Genomic DNA, 19,741 nt, shown 5'->3' with positions numbered 1-19,741 from the left:
AATTGTAGCATAGTCACCAAAGGAACTGCAGTGATTTGTAGCATGAACTGAATGACACAATGGGAACAAAGTTAAATATAAACAGGACATTATATTCAAGAGGCCAGGGGATTACAATTTGTCCAAAAAAAGAAAGTTCAAGTTTTGAACCTATTTAACACCTTCCATGGAGTAGATAAAAGCAGTTAATATTACTTTTGGACTGCTACAATTGCACCAGGATTCCTTCAGGGTATTGCCTGTGCACTACTGACCAGTACCTGATGTTCTCAAGTACCTTGTTTCACAGTTATAATCCTTCTCATTCAACACACTAAACTGCTTTGAAACAGAAAACAAGTACAATTTAGGAAAGGCTCTGGGATGCGAACCTTGATGGGCAATTCTTATTTTCCCTAGAAGTCTTGGCTGACACCTAGTTACGCATTTGAAACTTGACAAAAAAGGCAGAGCTGTTTTATGTGACTTACCTTTGCTATAACACAGCCGTGTTGTTCAAGAATCACACACACAGTCTTAATGATTGAAAGTACCATATTCATTTGAGGGGGAAAATGGGGGTACATGTCCCATGAATCGGACTCAATTTCAATTCCAAACTGAATTTTAAGAATTGATTTAGAGAATTGTTTTGATATTCTTGCTCTGTTTTAATACGTTCCATTGTTTTTTTAATTAGTTGTGTGTTTCTAGCTTCTAAATGATTAAGAAACAATATAGTTATTCCTTTAATTATCCATTACAAATACAGCCCATTATGATTTGGAATTGAGCTACTGTAGGTGTAGAAGTTGTCAAAAGGCATGAAAGAACATTTAGGACATTTTAAAACTTACTTTCATGCCAGTGATACAGTCCACAGTATGCATTTGACTTAAGAGCAACTTGTTCATTTGATTACTGTATCTTGTAACCTCAAAATTAAATTTATCAGTATTCAGACTACAGCAGATTTAGCTAGATTTACTTAGAAAAGAAACCACTAAACTGAAACACAGCAGAAATACTATCTTCCCTTTCCAAAGTCACAGAGAATACTTTCCACCTTCCACCAACTGTAAATTCAGCTTGAAGTTACTGGCCTAATGTAGGTATTTTCCCCATTCATATTTCTTATATGAACTTGCAGCAGAAATAGTGCAAAATAGCAAAACCTGTTGGAATAGGCAGAAAGGAATTCAAACTTTAATCTGATTGGTTTAATTTCTTTTTTAGCAGGAGGAAAAAGAATAAAGTTACAAGATTCTTTTAATATTTTCACAATGTTAAACTAAAACTGAGCTCTAGGCTACATGTGTAAGTAAATCTAGAACACAAAAGGGTTAAATAAGATTTTCTTTAAAGATACAAGAACTTAAGCTTTCTTTACGTTTAACAAACTTCACAGAACAGATACTGCAAAGGAACAACCCCCTCCCCAACTTTTTTTTTTGTTTGAAGTGAACATTGTCCATAATTCACATGAACTTTAAGTAGTGTTCTCTTAAGAGCCGCCTTGAAACCATTTGTGCACTTGCAACCAGATTAAAAGGAATATTAAGGAGGAACAAAATAGCATCTTCAGTATTAATGCAGAAAAGTCTTGTGTATCAATCAGAATGCCCATCAAATGCTATGGTGGGATTTTGGAGGAAAAAAAAGTGCATATCACAGCAGCAGTTGAAATCCATATTTTTAAAAATGTTTCATAGCAAATGTAAATAATATCCTTGGACAGTTCCTCTCACCAGGACCATTTCCTGAAAATGCAGTACATTGCAGAAGATTCTGCTGCTGATTTCATAGTCTTGAACAATAACAATAATAAAAAAAACAGCTTGCCTTTTACATAGCTTGCATTTTATAATGATGGGACATTTCTGATTTTCTTCATGGTTAATTTATGCTAATACAGTCAGATGCTGAGTGTGTGTGTGTATATATATGTGTGTGTGTGTATATATATATATATATATTTTTAAATTAGTTGTCTCCTTGTTAAATGCTTCTAGCTGGCTACCAAAGTAACAATATAGTTTGGCCTATAAGGAACTATTTACCAGTAACAAATACAATGGAGGATGACTCACACAAGCTTATTCCCAAACAGTAGGGTTTCCTCAAGTGACACAGTACTGCACCCTCTGATGTTTTATATCTGCCCAATGTCTGAAGATGAAATTAAATCTTTCCCTCTCTCAGATTTCCTACTAGTTTACCTGATTGTTAATACCTTACTACTGGGTTGAGAAGCTAAATTCACTCGGGACTGTGCTGGGCCATTTCAGTATAAATCGTCTTGACTTGCATAAACCCTGTGCGCAGCAGGAGACATGCCAATTATTATTTTTGCTTGTTTGTTTATCAACTGACAAGATCAGTGCAATTCAGTTCAGCTCAGCGTGACATACCGTAACACAGAACCATAGGTCTAATCCAAAACATTCTACTGCATGTAATGCTTTTCACATTCACTTGCTGTACTTGCTTTGCAATAGATGCGGGCAGAGATTTTTGTGAGAGCGTTCAGCTGCATAGAAACAGGGCTGATATAGCCCATTTGATTATCTCATTGACACTCTGGAAGTGTGGAATACAAACTCAATCTGATAAAGGGTGTTTTCCCGGTTGTTCCCCAATACTGTTACTGAATTCCGTTTGCTACAAAAATGTCCTTTTTTTTCCCCAATATATAAGTCTAGCTACAGAAAGTCAGTCTGTAGAATCCAGCCATGGCTACTGTGCTGTGAATTAGCCTTATTTGATCAATTATCAGATACCTGCACTTAGCAAAAGGCAAACAAGAGCCAATCAGGTTTCGGCCGGTGGGAATGGCTGCACTGGTCAGTGTATACGATGTACGTGGAATCTGTTCACACAACTCACATAAACTCTACGGATGCCATGTAAAAAGTACGCACCACTAACGGCTCTGGGATGAAGTTGGCTTTAAAGTGAGACCCTAATTTAACTGAAAAAAACCCAGATAGGTTCTTTATAGCAAGATAGATATAAAAATTTTTTGTAAGAATCTCTGTCCCTCTTTCTTTTTGGCTTCCTGGGAAGAACCAGAAAGATGTTCCTGCCCCAACAGAATCCCTGATGCTGGTGACTGCCTAACCTCAAAAGCCACACGCGATGAAGGCACGAGTGACCAGTCAGGTCTTCTGGGCTTAAGCAGCTGCGGTTGCTGCTCTTAGTAGTGTTTCACCTCCTCAGGATTAACTAGAGGTGAAGAGGTGAAAGGCTGCACATTAAACAGTTTGTCTGAAAGCCATGTGCATAGCAAACTTTTACACCAGCTTCTATACAACTATTTGTTTTAACTCTGCAGCTGGAATGTTTCCAGCATAAGGCTTTTAGAGTGACTCCAGCAATAACAGAAGCCTTTGGATTTTTCTTGTTTTGTTTACATCCACTAGCCATGCTCAAAAATAATATTTCTTCATGTTTTAATTTCATACAGTGGCTAGCAGGCACCTTAGTAACCAGCCAGAAATCAATTTCAACCACCATCAATCCCTAAACTACAGTACCAGGACGGTTGGCTAAAGAAAGGAAACTGATTGGCTGTAGTCTGAAACTTGCCTAGTACAAGGTGTCTGGCTGACTTTGTCCTAAATAAGGCTAACATTAGTGAACTAAGAGAACAGCATTTGGTTGCAGAGTCTTGCACTCAGGAACATCCTTCGCCAATGCGCTGGCAAGATCTCCCTACTTTCCGATCCAGTTTCACCATTTTCATAATGGCTTCCTCACGCCCACGTCCCATGTGGTCAAATGTGCAGTCGTGTTGTTCAGGCAGGCGATGTAACATACAGAACACATAACCTACCACAGAGAGGGAGAAAAAAAAGCAATTGTGAGGACCCAGTTAAAACAGCAGAATCTTACCTGACTCAGAAGTGGAGTATCACTTACTGAGGCATTACTCAGTTCTCAGTAATCAATGCCAGCTTTAAGTTTTTACTTATTTTCCGTATGTGGTATTAATAAATACTTTACTAGTATGACTTGAGCTTTGATATTGTGCTGCCAAGTATTCAAGAAAATGCAGTAATTTTTTTGCCATCCTCTCCTCTCATCTTACAAGGGAGGGACAGCGTTTTCCAAAATAGCCTGTATTAGGCATGCTGAGGTGGTAACATCAAAGCTGATTTTTTAAAAAAGCACTGGCCACCTTTACCGAACCCCCTTCAACTTTACATGCAGTCAGTTGTCATTGCTGAAATTCATGCTTCATACCTCAGGTTTAGCTCCTAAACAGGCATTGGAGTCAAAACTATTAAATTTAGAGGCTTTCCTTTCTCCTTACTACTAACATCCCAAGTTGGCTGTGACTGAGGGAGAGCTCCCTGCTTCGCTACTACTCCAGTTTTCAGAAGCTTGTTTTTATGGACTGCTTGGACACCTTGAGCATGGGGGATGCACAGGCATTTGACACAGAGACTTGTCATGTCATCTTGCTTTGTGGCTGAAGAGATACAGGTCATCATCTCTTTGTCTAAAGCTAGTTATGTTAGTTATTTTCAGAGAACAACTGATTCAGAAACACAGGGCAGTACTTTTTCCTGCAGGTGAGGAGGGCTGCTTCAGTGGCCACCTCTTTCCACTCTATAAAGAAAAACAGCTTTTTGACATATTTGGCCCTGACACTTTATAACAGTAGAGAAATTGCCTCAAATTTCCTGCCTTGAAAATGAATGTTATATAGTGCTAAGTAATATTAGGATGATATAATAGGGAAAACAGTTGCCCAGTGTTCACGTAGTCCACCATATTTGAAGAGGAGTAGGATACCGCCTATGCTGCAATAGCTTTCCTCTAAGATAGTGCAAAGAGCATCACTCTGCCCCCCCCACTGAACTGTATTATTGCTACTCCTTGAATGCTCAAAAGAGATTACAACCACAAAGTGATGACGCTTAAGAAATAGTAAAGATAAAAGTGAATGTGTGTGTGCATGCGTGTGTGTGTGTGTGTGTGTGTGTGTGTGTGTGTGTGTGTGTGTGTGTGTGTGTGTGTGTGTAAAGTATTTTCAAGCTCCTGAAATAGCAAATATCAGTTGCAGGAGAGAACAACAGGCTACCTTTATATTACAGCAGTTGTTAAGAAAACAGGTAAAAAATACCACATGAAGAATTATGTAAAAAATAATTTGAAGGAAAAATTGATATATCCTTAACTCATCATTTCACTGGCATCTGCTATGAACATACATGTCTCTGTATGAGTGCCTGGCTTCATAACCCAATTCTAAGAATAAGGCAAAAAAGACAAGCTTTTCTTTATTGATATATGTGATTCAAAAAAATGGATGGAATGATTCAAATTGAATTGAATATAAAACCCTCTCCCCTCGTGATCACTGCTTCCACTTCAATCTCAGTCTGGGTCATGCTACATTTTTCAAATGTGAAAAATACCTTAAGTTGCCAAAAACATTTAAGGTCAGATTGTTAAAATAAAAACATCCTTTTAATGCTGAACAGGCATCTAATTCAGTTCTCTCTCATAGGAAAGCAAGGGCTGAGGGCTTCCCTTCTTTATTTCTTGAAACAAGACTTCAGATCACTGAACTAATGCGCACTGTAGGCACAGGAACATAGAAATATCCAACAAGACTGGCTCAAGAAAGGGGGGAAAAAAAATCAAGCAGTCCATCATCTTATCTGGAATGGATGTATCAGAGGCACATACAAGAAACCCTGCAGATATGGATTAGGCTGAAGTTATCATTTCAGTCCCTAGTAGGTAAAGATTGGTTTTAAATCCTGATGGTTTTACAGATCCTCTCTACATTGTTAACAAGCATACCTAGAAATGCTAATTAAGGTTATCTAAAAGAGATACTGGACATGCGCACAATCTTAGGCACATCTTCAACAAGGCCTTTTTACAAGTTCTACAAATCTAACATGGAAATACATTTACAAAATGATGCATCACTTTTGAACATGAGCTTTCAATTGCACCATCTCCTTATCTTCTAAGAAGCCTCCTGTCTTCTGTAGACAGTGTACCTTTATGATGTTCCTTTTTACTTTGTCCCTCAAAGAAAAAACAATCTATCCTCTATATTTTTATATCGTTATTTCTTTTTCTTTTTTTGAACTTACAGTTCACTAGAGCATCCATTTTCGTATAGGATAAGCAGTACTGTTTATTGCACTCATTCTAGATGAAACATAGTATTTATTTTTTCTATTCTTGAATTATTTTCTGGAACAGAGTTTCACTGAACTGTTCACAAAGAATGGCAAGTGCATTTTCATTGACAATCCTGTAAATTTAGGGTCTATGGGAAAAGTATTTCCAATTTCACAGGTTAAATGATCTAAACCTTTTATTCATACATTTGTTTAAATACAAACTGCTAACTAGAACTGATAATACCTAATAAACAAAAGAATACCTAAGCACATTTTGAACATTACTGAAGATAGGTTTCTGTATAGTAGCTGTTCTTGTATGTGCATTGAAGGGTTCTATTATTTTTTTAAATTGGCAGTGGGGATCTAGATAGTATCTTCAGAAGTCTCATTTCTAAAACAGACTTCAGATCTTTAGTCCCACTGTTCTCAAATTCCTACGTCAATTTTAAGAGTGGAGCTTGTATTTTTGGAAGTTTTATTTAGATTTTAAAGAACTTGGATATCTTTATATGTTAGCTAGTTGACTAACTTTTCTGAACAGTTTTTCACTAGTTCAGACTGAGTTTACTCAATTAAGTTATTACTGCCATAATACACTCCTTGTTTCAATAGTCTGGAAATCAGAGTGGGCACTCTGGTCTGCATTGGAGCAGGTGCCTGATCTAGTCTCAGGGCCATCAGCTTTTGCAACAATTACATTATTAACTTATATGCTCTGGGACTGATGGCCAATATATTTACTTCCATTTTGATCCTTAAAACCAATACAGATTTAGAGATGAAACTTTGTCTCCTGAAAATTCTGCTTTCATGGTTATAAAGCAGAGTTAGAATAAAGAGCACATGTCATATATTACTGTTAAGCTCATGATGGGAAGATTTCTAATGCAGGCTGATTCTCCTAAAGGATTTTACTCCAGAAATGTTTCTTTTAGCACACTATAACTAAAAGGCAAAATAAATAACTTTCTGCTAGAGGGAAGAGAATCCATCTTTCAACTAAAGTTAGTTTACCATAGTCATCAAACAAAAATAAGCAAAAGCAAGAATTCCACTCCATGGATAGAAGATTACAGTCTAGTAAATGTAATAATACATCTCACAGCATTTCAGTTGTAATTTTCGGATGTTAGAAGTAAACTACAAACCACCTACTCCTCAAGCCTCTAATGTAAGCATCTTGGAAAAAATATACTGTAGTGCATCAAAACCTTTGAGCTCTTCTAAGCACCCCAGACTATTTTGCAACATATCATCAAAAATTCACTTCCGTTTCATCACCAGAACACAAATGGCTCAAACCATGAGCAGTGTGCCATCTCTGCCTTACTGGTACTCTTCTAGGTGAACTTTTACATGCAAAAAACTATCATTCAACAGAAATCTAAGACCATGCACAAGCAACAGCGAAATTGCTCTTTCCCTTTCATTAGTCCTGAGGAATCTGCTGGGAAAAGGGAATTTGAGAGGAATGCAACAAAATAATCTTACATATTCAAGACCAGAGTGTACAGCAGATTTACAGCTTACTGTATGAAAGTGATAATAAAAAATAACTGCAGCTTACTCATTGTTACACTCAAGAGCATTGACTAGATTGGAATATGGAATCATGGTAAGCAGATATTTACACTAAAACCTAGACTTAATTCTTAACATTCTGTCTTCAAGCTCTGAAAACAGTAAACTGCTAAAACCCAGCAAAATGATAATGTGAAGTGTCAGACACAATTCAACTAAATGGCATAATAATCCACAACACAAAAGCCAAATTGAAATTTTGGAGGGTCCCTGATTTTGTTAAATTCCTTTTCTCTTCTTGATAACTGAATGGAAAGTGGTCAGATCCTGGAATAGGACAAAAATGCCCAGGAAATGGATTACTGCAAATCATGAATAGAGAAGTACAGCACACTGGTGGGACAGCTCTCCTGCACGTATCTTACCAGGCAAGGAGTCTCTGACTCTTCTAATATACTGCTGAAGAACTTCATACTGTTCCATAAGATGCATATAATGATCTTTGTTGCTCAAATAGCATCTTAGTAAAAAAAAAAAAAAAAAAAAAAAAAAAAAAAAAAAAAAAAAAAACCTCCTTTTCCCCCTGCCCCTCAAGATTCTGGTCCCAAAAATGAGGCATTCAAAGCTGTAAAAGGAAGAAATTTTGGGGGTTGTGAGTATGTTTTGAAAAGTGATTGAAGTGGAAAACAAAATAATTAAATATTTATGCAGCTTACACATTTATAAAGTGGCTTAAAAACATTTAACAGTTCCCCTATTTCAAAGATCTCAATGTATAGTACCTAAAAAGTAACTGCATACTGCCACGATTATACTTTAATAACTCCTGATATTCAGTATATTAATTCTTTAATTTGTAAGAACTGAGAGCATATTTAGATTTTACATTACAGCAAATATGCCATATGGTTAATATGATAAATCCATCTAAAGAAAACTGAGCTCCATTTATGTAGAGATACATTTTTGCATTTCTAAAGCTTTGAAGCCATATAACTACAAAAATTTCATTGCTGGCATGAAAGGACAAAGCACCTGATTACAAAGTGCTATCAAGTTAAAGCTCACTCTTCTTAATTTTTCAAGCTAGATATTTATGTTTTGATTGCATCCAGTAACTGCCCTGAAAATTTACCCTTACGTTATACTGACTTCTGCATCTGTTAAAGCAGCTCCCCTTTATCCCTGAGTCAAAAGGTAGAAGTTCAAAACCGCCAGAATTTGCATCTCGTGCCATTTCCAAATTTTATTTAATAAACAGTTTGCATCTGTAGAGATCCCCTATACAAAACCTCTTCAAAAGCAGCCTTAATAAAGGCACAGTCTTATTCCTATGCAGAATTGTGCTGTATGCTTTGGCTTCTTCACCTGTTTTGCAAGAAATGTTGCCTTTCTTATTGATTTGAAATTCTAACTGACAGAGGTCCAGAGAAGACTTAAAAATACCTTGTGGCCTTAAGAGATGAAGGTGCTGCAAAAATTATCTACCAGCAGTGCATTATTTAACAAGGTACATGTGAGCATGTATGCAGATTTCTACATAGTCTGCGTACCACAAAAAATGCAAGAACAGATTTTAATATATCTTCAAAAGGTAAATGTATTTGTCCTTTAGAGCATAAAGCTACACTTCTGCTTATACATGTAGACAATGAATCTACAGATATGCACCTCATACAGATGAATTCTTGAGGAGTTTTTCCTACTTCTTACAAGAAGGAATTGATCACATGTAAAGTTGACCTTTCCCTTCTCTCCCTAAACCATTTTTTTCATAAGGAATTTTCTCTTGTCCTCATCCCAATGTCAAATATCCCTCTCCTGACCTCTTTTTATCACCCTCACTCCTTCTTTCCTCCCTCCCCTCTGACTCCTCTGCTTCTCAGTAAAGCACATTAGTCTCATCTCAAAAACAAAATAAAACACACAGCCTTACATAGTTTTACAGGCTTTTCTAACTACCACTCTTCCCTTTGCATTTCTAAAATTTGTAAGCACCAAGTACTCCACCAGCACCCCAGTATCCTTCCCTTGCGCTTCCCTAGAACTGCTCTTACTGGTGACAGACATTCACAGCAGTAGAAACCAAGGGCTGAGTGTCAGCACCTTGTTCAGACAGCACAGCCCATGAATTCCTGCCTTCCCACCTTGCTCTCCTATGAAGACTGAAGGAGATGAGAGTTAACAAGGATCTCTGCAGTGGCTCACATGTAAGCCTCTAAGTATCTTCTGGAGGAGTGACTGGAGCCATAAATATAAGCGAATGTGTCCAAGCCCACAGACAGGATTCATTTGCTAGAAACCTAATCCAAATGGATCATCCAAGCTTGCATTCGCTCCTCTGTATATTGAGCCATTGAAGACTCATAAGGCAACACAGACTGAAATTATACCTATAATGTTTATGCATCTCCCTAACCCTTCCAACTGGAATGACGACTTATTTTGCTTTAAATGACACTAACAATAAAGCTATTTAAAAAGTGTGGGAGGGAAATCTTTTCTTTTTTACAAGACATAGCATAGGTAAGAGTAGCACAACTAGATACCAAGATATAAAATCAAGATCCTAGAAATCTGTGCAAAGAGTACCTGAGAAACTCTTGCTCTCTGAATTGCACTGTAGTCCAGCTTGTTGTGCTAGTACTTTGCAAGCCGTTCTAAAAGAGCATCCAGCAAAGACAGGAAAGAAAACTGTGTTCTAGTCCAGCCTGGCAAAGCTTCCAATGCAGTTTGTGTGCACTGTGTAATAATATTCTAGTCTGCTGATGTCTTTTATTGTCCTTGTAGACAGCTCCATCCTTGCATATACTACAGTTATCTCTTTTTTACCTTTTCTATGGGGAAATGCTCTGCATTTGCAATGTCAGCTTTCATCACACAACTCAAGAAACACTCAATTTTAGTATCGTTTTATATACAACCAAACCAAACCAACTCCCAACAAGCTAAACCACAGGCTTCTGCAAGTAAGTGAGCTGAACTATCCTCTTGTTTCCCCCAGCTTGGTAAAATGTTATGGACTTTGATTAAAGTGCTAAGTAGTTCAGAATAACTTGGCTAGGAATCTTGTCATTTCTTCCCACATGAGAAGGGGAGTAAGTCACACTATGGTGAAACTTTTAAACCAGATAGATGCATTTATTAAAACTCCAAAAAAGCAGCTTGAGGTAGTCCTTTCTATAATTTCCACTTCAAGAGCTGATGGAGAACGTTAACCCCTTAGTGCTCAAAGACAGACATCTCCCAATACTAATGCAAAGTATCTTAAATTGCCCTCTCAGGGCATTTAAGTTCACATTTCTTCACAAAAAGCACCCCTGCAAAAGATCCAGGAAACACAGAGCCAAAAAGTATACCCAATTTTTCTGGTGAACTTGCTTTTCTAACCATCTCCTATGGTCATTGCAACTTGCTTTTCAGCATTTTCTTGTATAGATGGTGTGAACTTACTCATGACTACCAAAATGATCATGACTGAATCAAAAACAGGAAAAGAGGTGGTACAAGATGCCTTAGAATGTTTCTTTCCACCTGCCAGTCTGGCTTTAGGACCGGAACAGCGCTATACTGCTGTCACGTCAGTCATAATCTCAAATTTCATGCATCAAGCACACAGCTCCATGACATCTATGATGCAACATAAAAGATTATGTCTGAGACTCGGGATGCTTAGGAGATGCTTCAGATTCATTTTGTATTTCTACTGCTGGAATAAAAATACACTGAGCTTATGCTTAGGAGAAAAGAGGGGACGGAAAGATTTTGTTCTTCTTTGCTTCATTTTGCTGTCTACCACAAATACAATAAACCAACATGTACAAGCATACATAAAAGACAAAAAAGTCATTAGTGGCACAAACTGCCACTCTTAACCCTACAACAGCCACTGGACAGGTTGGTTAAAGATTCCGCAAGAATTCTTTAGACTCCAAGGCAAAAACTTTGCATTTCCAAGTTCAGTCATGTATAACCTGTGTTTCAAAGTGTCTTCTATTTTCTTGAAGATTGTAAGCTTGGGAAGCAGCTTTAGAGAGCATGCAAGAGAGATTTGCACTGCACAGATTCTGCAAACAAACTCCTTTTTACCCCAGTTTGTGCTAATTTGAAGTTCACTTTGCTATTTATCTTACTACTTTACTTCCACAGAAAGCTGTCAAACTATTTCTTCCTACATTAAATGTGACACAGATTTTCAACAGAGAATATATCACTTAAGGACAGAGCATATGCTGATTTTTATTTTTTTTTTTTGGGGGGGGGGGATTAACAACTCTTAAAGAGGTTCTTTGTAAGACTCCATTCTATTCCTTGAGCTTAGAACTAAGAGAAGGATCTCAAATAGACAGTCTCCTACTTTTCTGAAGACAGTGTATTTAGAGGGGAAAAAAATTAAGATACAGTGCTCTCCTACATTCAAGTGCTGTTTTTGCACTGGTAGACACCAGCTCCACAGAACTAGGAAGCATCTTCAGAAACCGAGCTGAGGTGTTCAGAAAATGATTTCTGAATTTCAGAGAACCCTCAACTAATGAATTAAAGTGATAAATTCAGTATACCTGCTTTGTAATAGTAAACTGCAATTAATAGATTTTGCTGTAAGTTAAGGCTTATTAAATACTGAAGATCTTAGTCAGGATCATATCTCCATTCCACTACATATCAAGTTGTGGTGGCTAAACCTTTTGTTTTAGACCAGTTATATTTCTCTTGCTGCACAGAGCACATGCACGTAACAGTAATTACGTCAACATCACAACAGCTTCACCCCTCTACGGTTTTGTGAATTAAAGCCAACATTTACCAGAGCCAGACTAACTGAGAATACACACTGGGCATCTTAGGTGTGTGATTATTCCCAGTGATTTAGCATGCAGCACTCATATTTCTAAACTGCTTTGTATCTCAAAAGTCACTGACCTATACATTTCATCTTTAGGCTCCCCTCGAACCTTATTCACTGTCCTCATTTTTTTGCCCATAGTCAACCTCTGTTGTAACCCACAGCAGTCAGGCACAGGCAGTAGCTATGGCCCCACTAGTTGGTTTACCAGCTAGCCAAAATGGCAGGTCACCGTGGTTGTAAAACATCTGCTGAATTGGGAATACAGAATCTCAGCTCATCTGATGATGATAGCTACAACTTGATAGAAGTATGCATTTTCTTGCACACTTTTTCAGTATAACAAAAAGAAACATTTTTCCTCCAAGAGACTTAGCAATTGTTGAATCATATAGGCTACAAACTGCTCAAAATTCATTGTAAAATTCTCTTGTTAAATTAAAAGCATCCACATTTTGCTCTCAACAGCTCTCGGCATCAATAGCAGTACCAGGCAGTTAATCAACACCAATGCACAACTAACTTAATGGAGGGGAGAGGCTATGTTCAAAATTAAAAGGTCAGACCTTACGTAGGCAAAAGCAGTTTACCTCTGAGTAAACATGTGATCATGCACGTATACATTCAGGACAACTCAGTATTATTCCTATACTGGTAAAAGGAATAGTCACTGCCATGTCTACAGGCCCAGACCATGCTGAAACAACACTGTGCACCTCCCACCTCATTCCTAACTTCACAGGGTTATATCCTGGGGGATATGGGAGAATCAAGCCAAAGAAAGGGAAAGAGGTTGGGAGATGTGCAGTACAAAGGCACAATTGTGCAAAAAAGGCATCTTTGTTTGCAGGAGTAGACACCTAATAAAGTTGGGGTAAACCTTAAAAATAGGTAACCCTATTGCAAATGGTAGTACTGTTATAAAGTAATATTTTTCCAGGGACTATACCAGCATATAGAGAAGTATCTATTATATATCCAGAACACTGAGATTTGAGAGTACTCTGAAGTCTTTACAACTCTCTCTTGAGGAAGGACAGGAGGATGATACAGCTATCCTAGCATCAATAGAGGGCCTTATGCATACAGTGTTTGACACTTTCAAAAGAGGTAGATTTAGTGTTAATACTTTGAAAAGTCTCTGTACACCATCAAGTCAACCAGAGCTAATACAGTCCTCCCAGAAGCTAAGGATTTAATTAAAAGCCAGAGTGTATCCACTAATTTAATTAGAACAGCAAGCAATACTAGAGTGATTTAATAATGTGTGTCTAATTTTTTTCAGCCCAATGAAAATGCATGTAAGATAATGCTATTAATAAAGAACTAGAATAAATAATGACAAGTTTCTATACTAAGGTATTGCATATGTTGCATTAATTCCAACATGTTCTCCTGGATCCTTCATGTATTTTGACTACAAATCTTCACATTCTGAACATGATTCCAGTGCTTTAACTTTCAGTATACTTCAAGTAGATTATTTATGTCTTGGGTTTAAATAGCTTTCTAGAGGTTGCGCTATATTGATCCACAATCTGACAACAGCCAGACCTGCTGGACAAATCACTGGAGAGGAGCAGCTCTATTTCATTTAAACCTAAATTAAATCTATTTTATGTTTTTATCTCCTACTTACACCCCGTGTCTTCCAGTGTCTCTTATATTACACCCTTCTGCTACATAAAAACCTTCTATTCCTGTACCCTCTTGCAATCTATATTGAGAGTAAATCTTCTTCTAACCAGAGGGGAAATAGAGCTCCATTCAGAAGACCTATTTATACCATAAAGGAAACCAAAGGCTTAAAGTGATGCACACTTCTACCCTTCTCTTTTTTTTTTTGGTGGGGGGGGGTGGGGGGGGGGAGGGGAGCTTTATACAGCACTCCCTGTTCCTGCTTTTTCAGAATATGGCAGAACCCTCTGTCCCCCCACTTATTCACGTATTTGGACAATTCTTCAGCAAGTCAGGAACATTTTTACTTTTAGTTCAACACCTTCAAAGGTGAACATTTTCATTCCTGCAAGGCCAGGAATATTTAGTATCAAAGGCCCTGACACAGACTTTTATTGTTCTTTTTACTCTTGAGAAACCTGATATGCAAAAATCTTTACATCAATTCCTTAGAAGTCCCACAACAACCTCACTGAGAACTGTAGCAGAGAACTAGAGTCTCAAGTCCCAGTACCTTTGCACAGTATCTGAAAAGAAAAAAAAGAAAGAAAGAAAAAAAAAAAAGCTTTACACTTTCTTACACATCAGAAATGAAATTTAAGTGGTATTCTCCTTTATGTAATATTTGGTTTTTTTAGTTTGTAGGGACAAAAATGCACTAGTTCCTGGAAGGAATCCTGTTTTCAAGGCAAATTTTGACAACTCCTTCCACTACCTCTTTTCTCCTCCCAGTTATAATGCAGAAATTGGTGGGATGCTTTTGCCCCACTGCTTTCTATGAAGAATTCAGAATTTCGCCAATAAAAACTCACTGGGCATCATTTCTCTCTACTTAAGCCTTACTTCATGATCAGTTGAATTAACTGGTAACGTTGCTCTGGAATTTGTCAGGTGATTACAGTATATTCTTGGGCCTGCTCTGTTTACTTTAAATATCAAGCACATCAGTAAGATCAGTACTTAAACAAGCATTTATCGTCAGCATACAGAAAGAGCACATGATCCACTTTGCAGAAGATGCTTTCCGGGCAGTGTTTGTTTTTTAGAGAACAGACTGCTGCAGACTTCTGTGCAACCAACAGATTTCTCAGTGTACAGCCCTGGCGAAGCCATAGCATGAGCCTGTGAGACTCTGGATAAATGAAAACACTGTAAAGAAGGAATTTTGGTTAAAAAAGGTAGGTTAGAGTGCTTTAACCTTCAAAAATGTTTCCTTTAGCATCTGTCAGTTAGGTAGCTATTATCTTCATCGTTCCAATAAAAAAAGACTAAAGACTGAGTGAATTACTTGCCTAAAGCTATGAAAGGAGACAGAATTAGAAATAAGGTAGTCTCAGCTAGATTTCTATGTTCAGGTTCACTAGGCCATGCATCTCTTGTATATAAAAGACAATTAAAAGGCATCATCTTTTACTTCATGCATATGCTTCTTATTCTTTTTGTAACTACAGGTACTGATGGAAGAAGAGACTTAATGCTGCATCAACAAAATACTCTTTTTTTTGGTACTGTAGTATCCACACAAAAACTGCCTGAGGGTTATATACTGAAGGACTTACTACATCAGTGTTTAAAAAAAAATTCTTGTTTTTTTTAAAGGAGTATGCTGTTTTATTTAAAAAGGACATAAGAGATCAACTGACCCATTTCAATTACATTTATTGATTGGGGCTATCGGAAAGTAACTAGCAGGCACAGTATACATTGCTGAATCAAAGGAGTGGCCTGTTGCAGAGCTTTGGGTAGTATGGTGGAAGAGACCAAAATCAGTACATGCTGTAATAAAATCCCTGTTAGTTGAACATGTTGGGGGAATACGCTAGAACCTCTTCAAACTGTATATATTTTGTGAATCCTGATTACAAGCAGACCATGAATTTCAATTGCACTTCTAAAGCTATGGACAGCTTTTCCTAAAGCCTAGACACTAAAGCCTTCTGTTGAGTCCTGTCACTGGAACCCAGTGATACACCAGTTAGTAAATTGGTTTTAATTGTTCAATTTGTAGTCAATTTTCAAAATACAAAGTACTTGGAGAGACTAATGTTAGTTAACAGTTCTTACTCCCTGTGATTTCGATTACGGCCTTGGGAAGACACCTTTCTAAAAAGGCAAAACAAAAGCAACACAAAACTCTCCCTGAGTTTGAATTTAAATTTCAAGAGGCTTTTCTATTTTTAAAAATTTTCTTTTAAAATTACTTGTAGCAATGTAAGCTAAACTGCTAGGCATTTTGGCTGAATGGCTGAAGCAAAAGTACTATACTGGGAGCAGCTATCTCAGGTGAACAGGCAAGAGAAGACAGCTGAAAATGGTACACATTAAGCCATGGCAGCAAGACTTGCTAGAGCTCACTTGTCAGAATTACTCTGAATTACAGTATTTAACCAGTTACTAATAAGATTTATTTTTCCGTTAACACTTCCTATTGAACTGATTGACTCCTCACCTTCAGAAGCAGTATGCATATTTACTTTTAATCACTGGAAGTACATCTGTTACACCAATACAGAATTATATGTCCTGGAGCCATTTTTGCTTGTACCAGATAAACCTTATCCATCTAGAAAGTGAATTTACCACTACTATTACAAATTCTTCTGAGTATAGAAATGTTCCACAGAAATGCAACTCTGACTGAATATTTTAATGAGGTTTAAGAGAAGCATTATGTTTAATACATTTTGGACTATTTTGTACAACGATCAAGAAGTTGTCATAGCATTCTTGTTTGCTTATCTATACAAGTTTGCTTCTTTCTTCCTGTCCTTTTGAAAATAGCTTCTAAATTAACTCAGTAAATCAAATCCTTCCAAATTTATTCTGGCACAAGCCAAACAAGTGCCTCGTCCCGTTTGTTTATGAACAAGCAGCTCAGTTGCACAAGTTAAGAATCTGCAGCTGTTTTTCTCCCACCTGTTTTATTACTGGATCACACTGAGACTTGCTTCCACGGTATCTGCAAAAAAAGGCACAGGCTCTTCTGTGTGGACATATTTTGTTTCTGATGGCTAACAGAAACGCTCAGTGCATGCATATGGGTATGTCTGGTCTTTTCCTCCTCTGACCCCTTTGCTTAGCAGGAGGGAGAACAGAAGTGAAGCAAAACACCTTAAACTAATCCCAAGGAAAGAATTTTGCCAGGCTATTACAGTTTTCTATAAAACTAAATTAAATGTAGGACTATGGAAAAATAACTGTTAACATACTATGCCTATTAACATACCAGAACTCTCTCTTTTTTGTACTTAACATTATTATTATTATTATTATTTTTTAAAAAACAGAAAGCAAGCTTTTGAGGTAGTTTAGAAAGCATGTTTGCCAAATATTTTTGAAAACATTTGTTCTGGTCCCTGCCAACATTACAAATTTAGAAGGGTACAACTTGTCTTACAGTGCTTTCTCAAGGGGGTTGGATCTCCTTTACTTTGTATTTACTCATGAATGTTTTAAAGTTCTTTGCAGTGTTACTAAAACGTCTTTTATTTTTTTGAAATTTGGCAAGTGTCACATTACCAGCAGACTTAAGTGAGGAGGTAGTTTAGGATGCAAGATATTTTGTAACAAAAAAAATGCCAGCTGGCTTTACTGTTGCTCTACAAGGAAGGATAAAGTGTTCCCAAGAGTTTTACACAGTCTTCACCTTAAGGTCAGCTTTGCTTTGAGCTGTTTTCTTCAAATGACAAATTTTCAGTTTTGTAATTGTGTCCGCAAGAGTAACTTCTCTTGGGATCACTGTTTACATACAGAAGGAGGTGGTGCACTGATATCGGTGTAGAAATTAAGATGAAAATCTGACATGCATTTTTTTGGACATTTATTTTTTAGAAAGGTATTTTAGGTAAGTTTTTTTTTCTTGTTCCCTTTTAAAAAAAAAATTAATCTACCAGAGTACCTCTGCTTCTATCAATGACTCCTTTCATCTATTTAATAGGCATTTAAAATTCTGTCCTATTGCCTCTATTTTTTGTTTTCAAATCAATTTAGTTAAACATCTGTTGACACATTTTTCCCCCCTCTAGACAAGCAGCCTTAAGATTACTGACATGCTTAGTCTGTTTGCTTTACCTCTCTCTTTTGTACTCTTTTACAGTCCAACTTTCACAGTTCAGCTCCTTCATCTCTTTCCTTCATTTTTCTATATGAATGATTTGTTATTCTGGTCAGCCATAGTATGCAATACGCGCACCTTGTACTATGGCCTCTTTATTTTCCTTTCTGCCTGTCTTCCCTAATCTAAGCAAAGAATGCACAGAATCTTCACTATTTATAAGCATTGGCTGTATGGGAAACAAGCCACACAGTAGTCAGGTTCACAGTGAATTCTAAACTATTCAAGTATCTCTCGATTTTCTCTCTTGCTAAGCCATAGCTGTGCCAAGCCCCTTGCTATTAACATGTTAGAACTAAAACCATTTTAGCAAGGCAATTTTGTCCACTTTGATCACATCTTGATGAGGCTTTTCACCAACTTTTAATAAAAATTTAACATGGAACTTCTCCAGTTTTCATTAAAGTCACATTCCACACCATCTCCTACAGGCCCAGCATGTTACAATTTGGATCCTCTTTATGTAGACGTGCTTTTATAGATAGTATCGAGATCTTGACCACATGAGCAGTGGACAGTGATCTCCCATGTGGATCAACAAGCTGTTCTTTTTGAGAAACATTCAGGGTCCAAACTACTTTGTTTGGCCTATATAGTTATCAAGGAAAGTTATACTTGATCATTTTAGAGGAGCAGTCTGTGGTGCGCTACAACAACATGCTCTAACCCTCATCCTATTCCACATGCTTAGCACAGAGGGGCAAAATATTGGCTACCTGGCAGCATTGTACTCTAGTTTCCTGACTCAAAGTCTTAGCACTCCTCAAGTCACTTGTGAATATGCATCCCCTCAATCAAGAAGCAGCCAAATGTCACAATTTGTCAACATCTCACAAAGTTATACTTCAACAACAAAACACATTTTGCATTCAGCCTTGTTTGAGGCTAGTAGTTATTACTGAGTCTCTATCAAGAATAGCAAAGAATACCTAACTGCTCAAGTCTGTTTATATTCTGGAAAGTTATAGCCTTGTTATGACACAATCTAGACCAATAAAACTCCAAGCAAGTCTTTTCTGTCCACACAAGCAAGAAATACCACTAACAATTCTTCTAGGAGGCAACCTCACAACTGTGCTTTAGCCACAATTATATTTAGTACAGTCAGGCCTTACTGGAAGGTTTCTAACATCCTCCCTTCTCATTAAGCACCTGGTCCAGCCAGACAATACAAAAACGTGGAGATTCCCATCTGAGACGCACACAAACATAAGCAAAGCATCTCTAAGGCACTGCTACTGGAAGCGAAAGGTATGCTTAGCCCGCAGGGCCCACTATCTTAGCCACTCCATTGATTGCTAAGAGGATACGACTAAAACCAGCTCCGGGCAGGTGAAAGCTAAGCTACGGATGTGTCCCTAGTAGGACGTGGCCTACAAATAGCAAATTATTCTACACAAAGCCACTGAAGAGCTGGCCCACTGCACTGATTTTTTTTTCTCTGATTGATGA

At 37.4% G+C, this 19,741-nt stretch overlaps 1 protein-coding gene across 3 annotated transcripts in view; it reads right to left on the bottom strand.

The window, feature by feature from the left end:
• Positions 1-1,177: 1,177 nt before the first annotated feature.
• The window catches only part of ZFAND3 (zinc finger AN1-type containing 3), a 152,302-nt gene continuing 133,738 nt past the window's right edge, over positions 1,178-19,741 (bottom strand). For all 3 annotated transcript variants that reach the window (XM_064509528.1, XM_064509529.1, XM_064509530.1), the window contains one exon: positions 1,178-3,810. In XM_064509528.1, the coding sequence (XP_064365598.1) occupies positions 3,656-3,810 (155 nt within the window). In that variant the 3' untranslated portion in view covers positions 1,178-3,655. The remainder of the gene's footprint in view (positions 3,811-19,741) is intronic.

Source organism: Dromaius novaehollandiae, chromosome 3 (genome assembly GCF_036370855.1).
Source record: "Dromaius novaehollandiae isolate bDroNov1 chromosome 3, bDroNov1.hap1, whole genome shotgun sequence".
Lineage (NCBI taxonomy): Eukaryota > Metazoa > Chordata > Aves > Casuariiformes > Dromaiidae > Dromaius > Dromaius novaehollandiae.
This window is presented reverse-complemented; position numbering and strand designations above follow the sequence as displayed.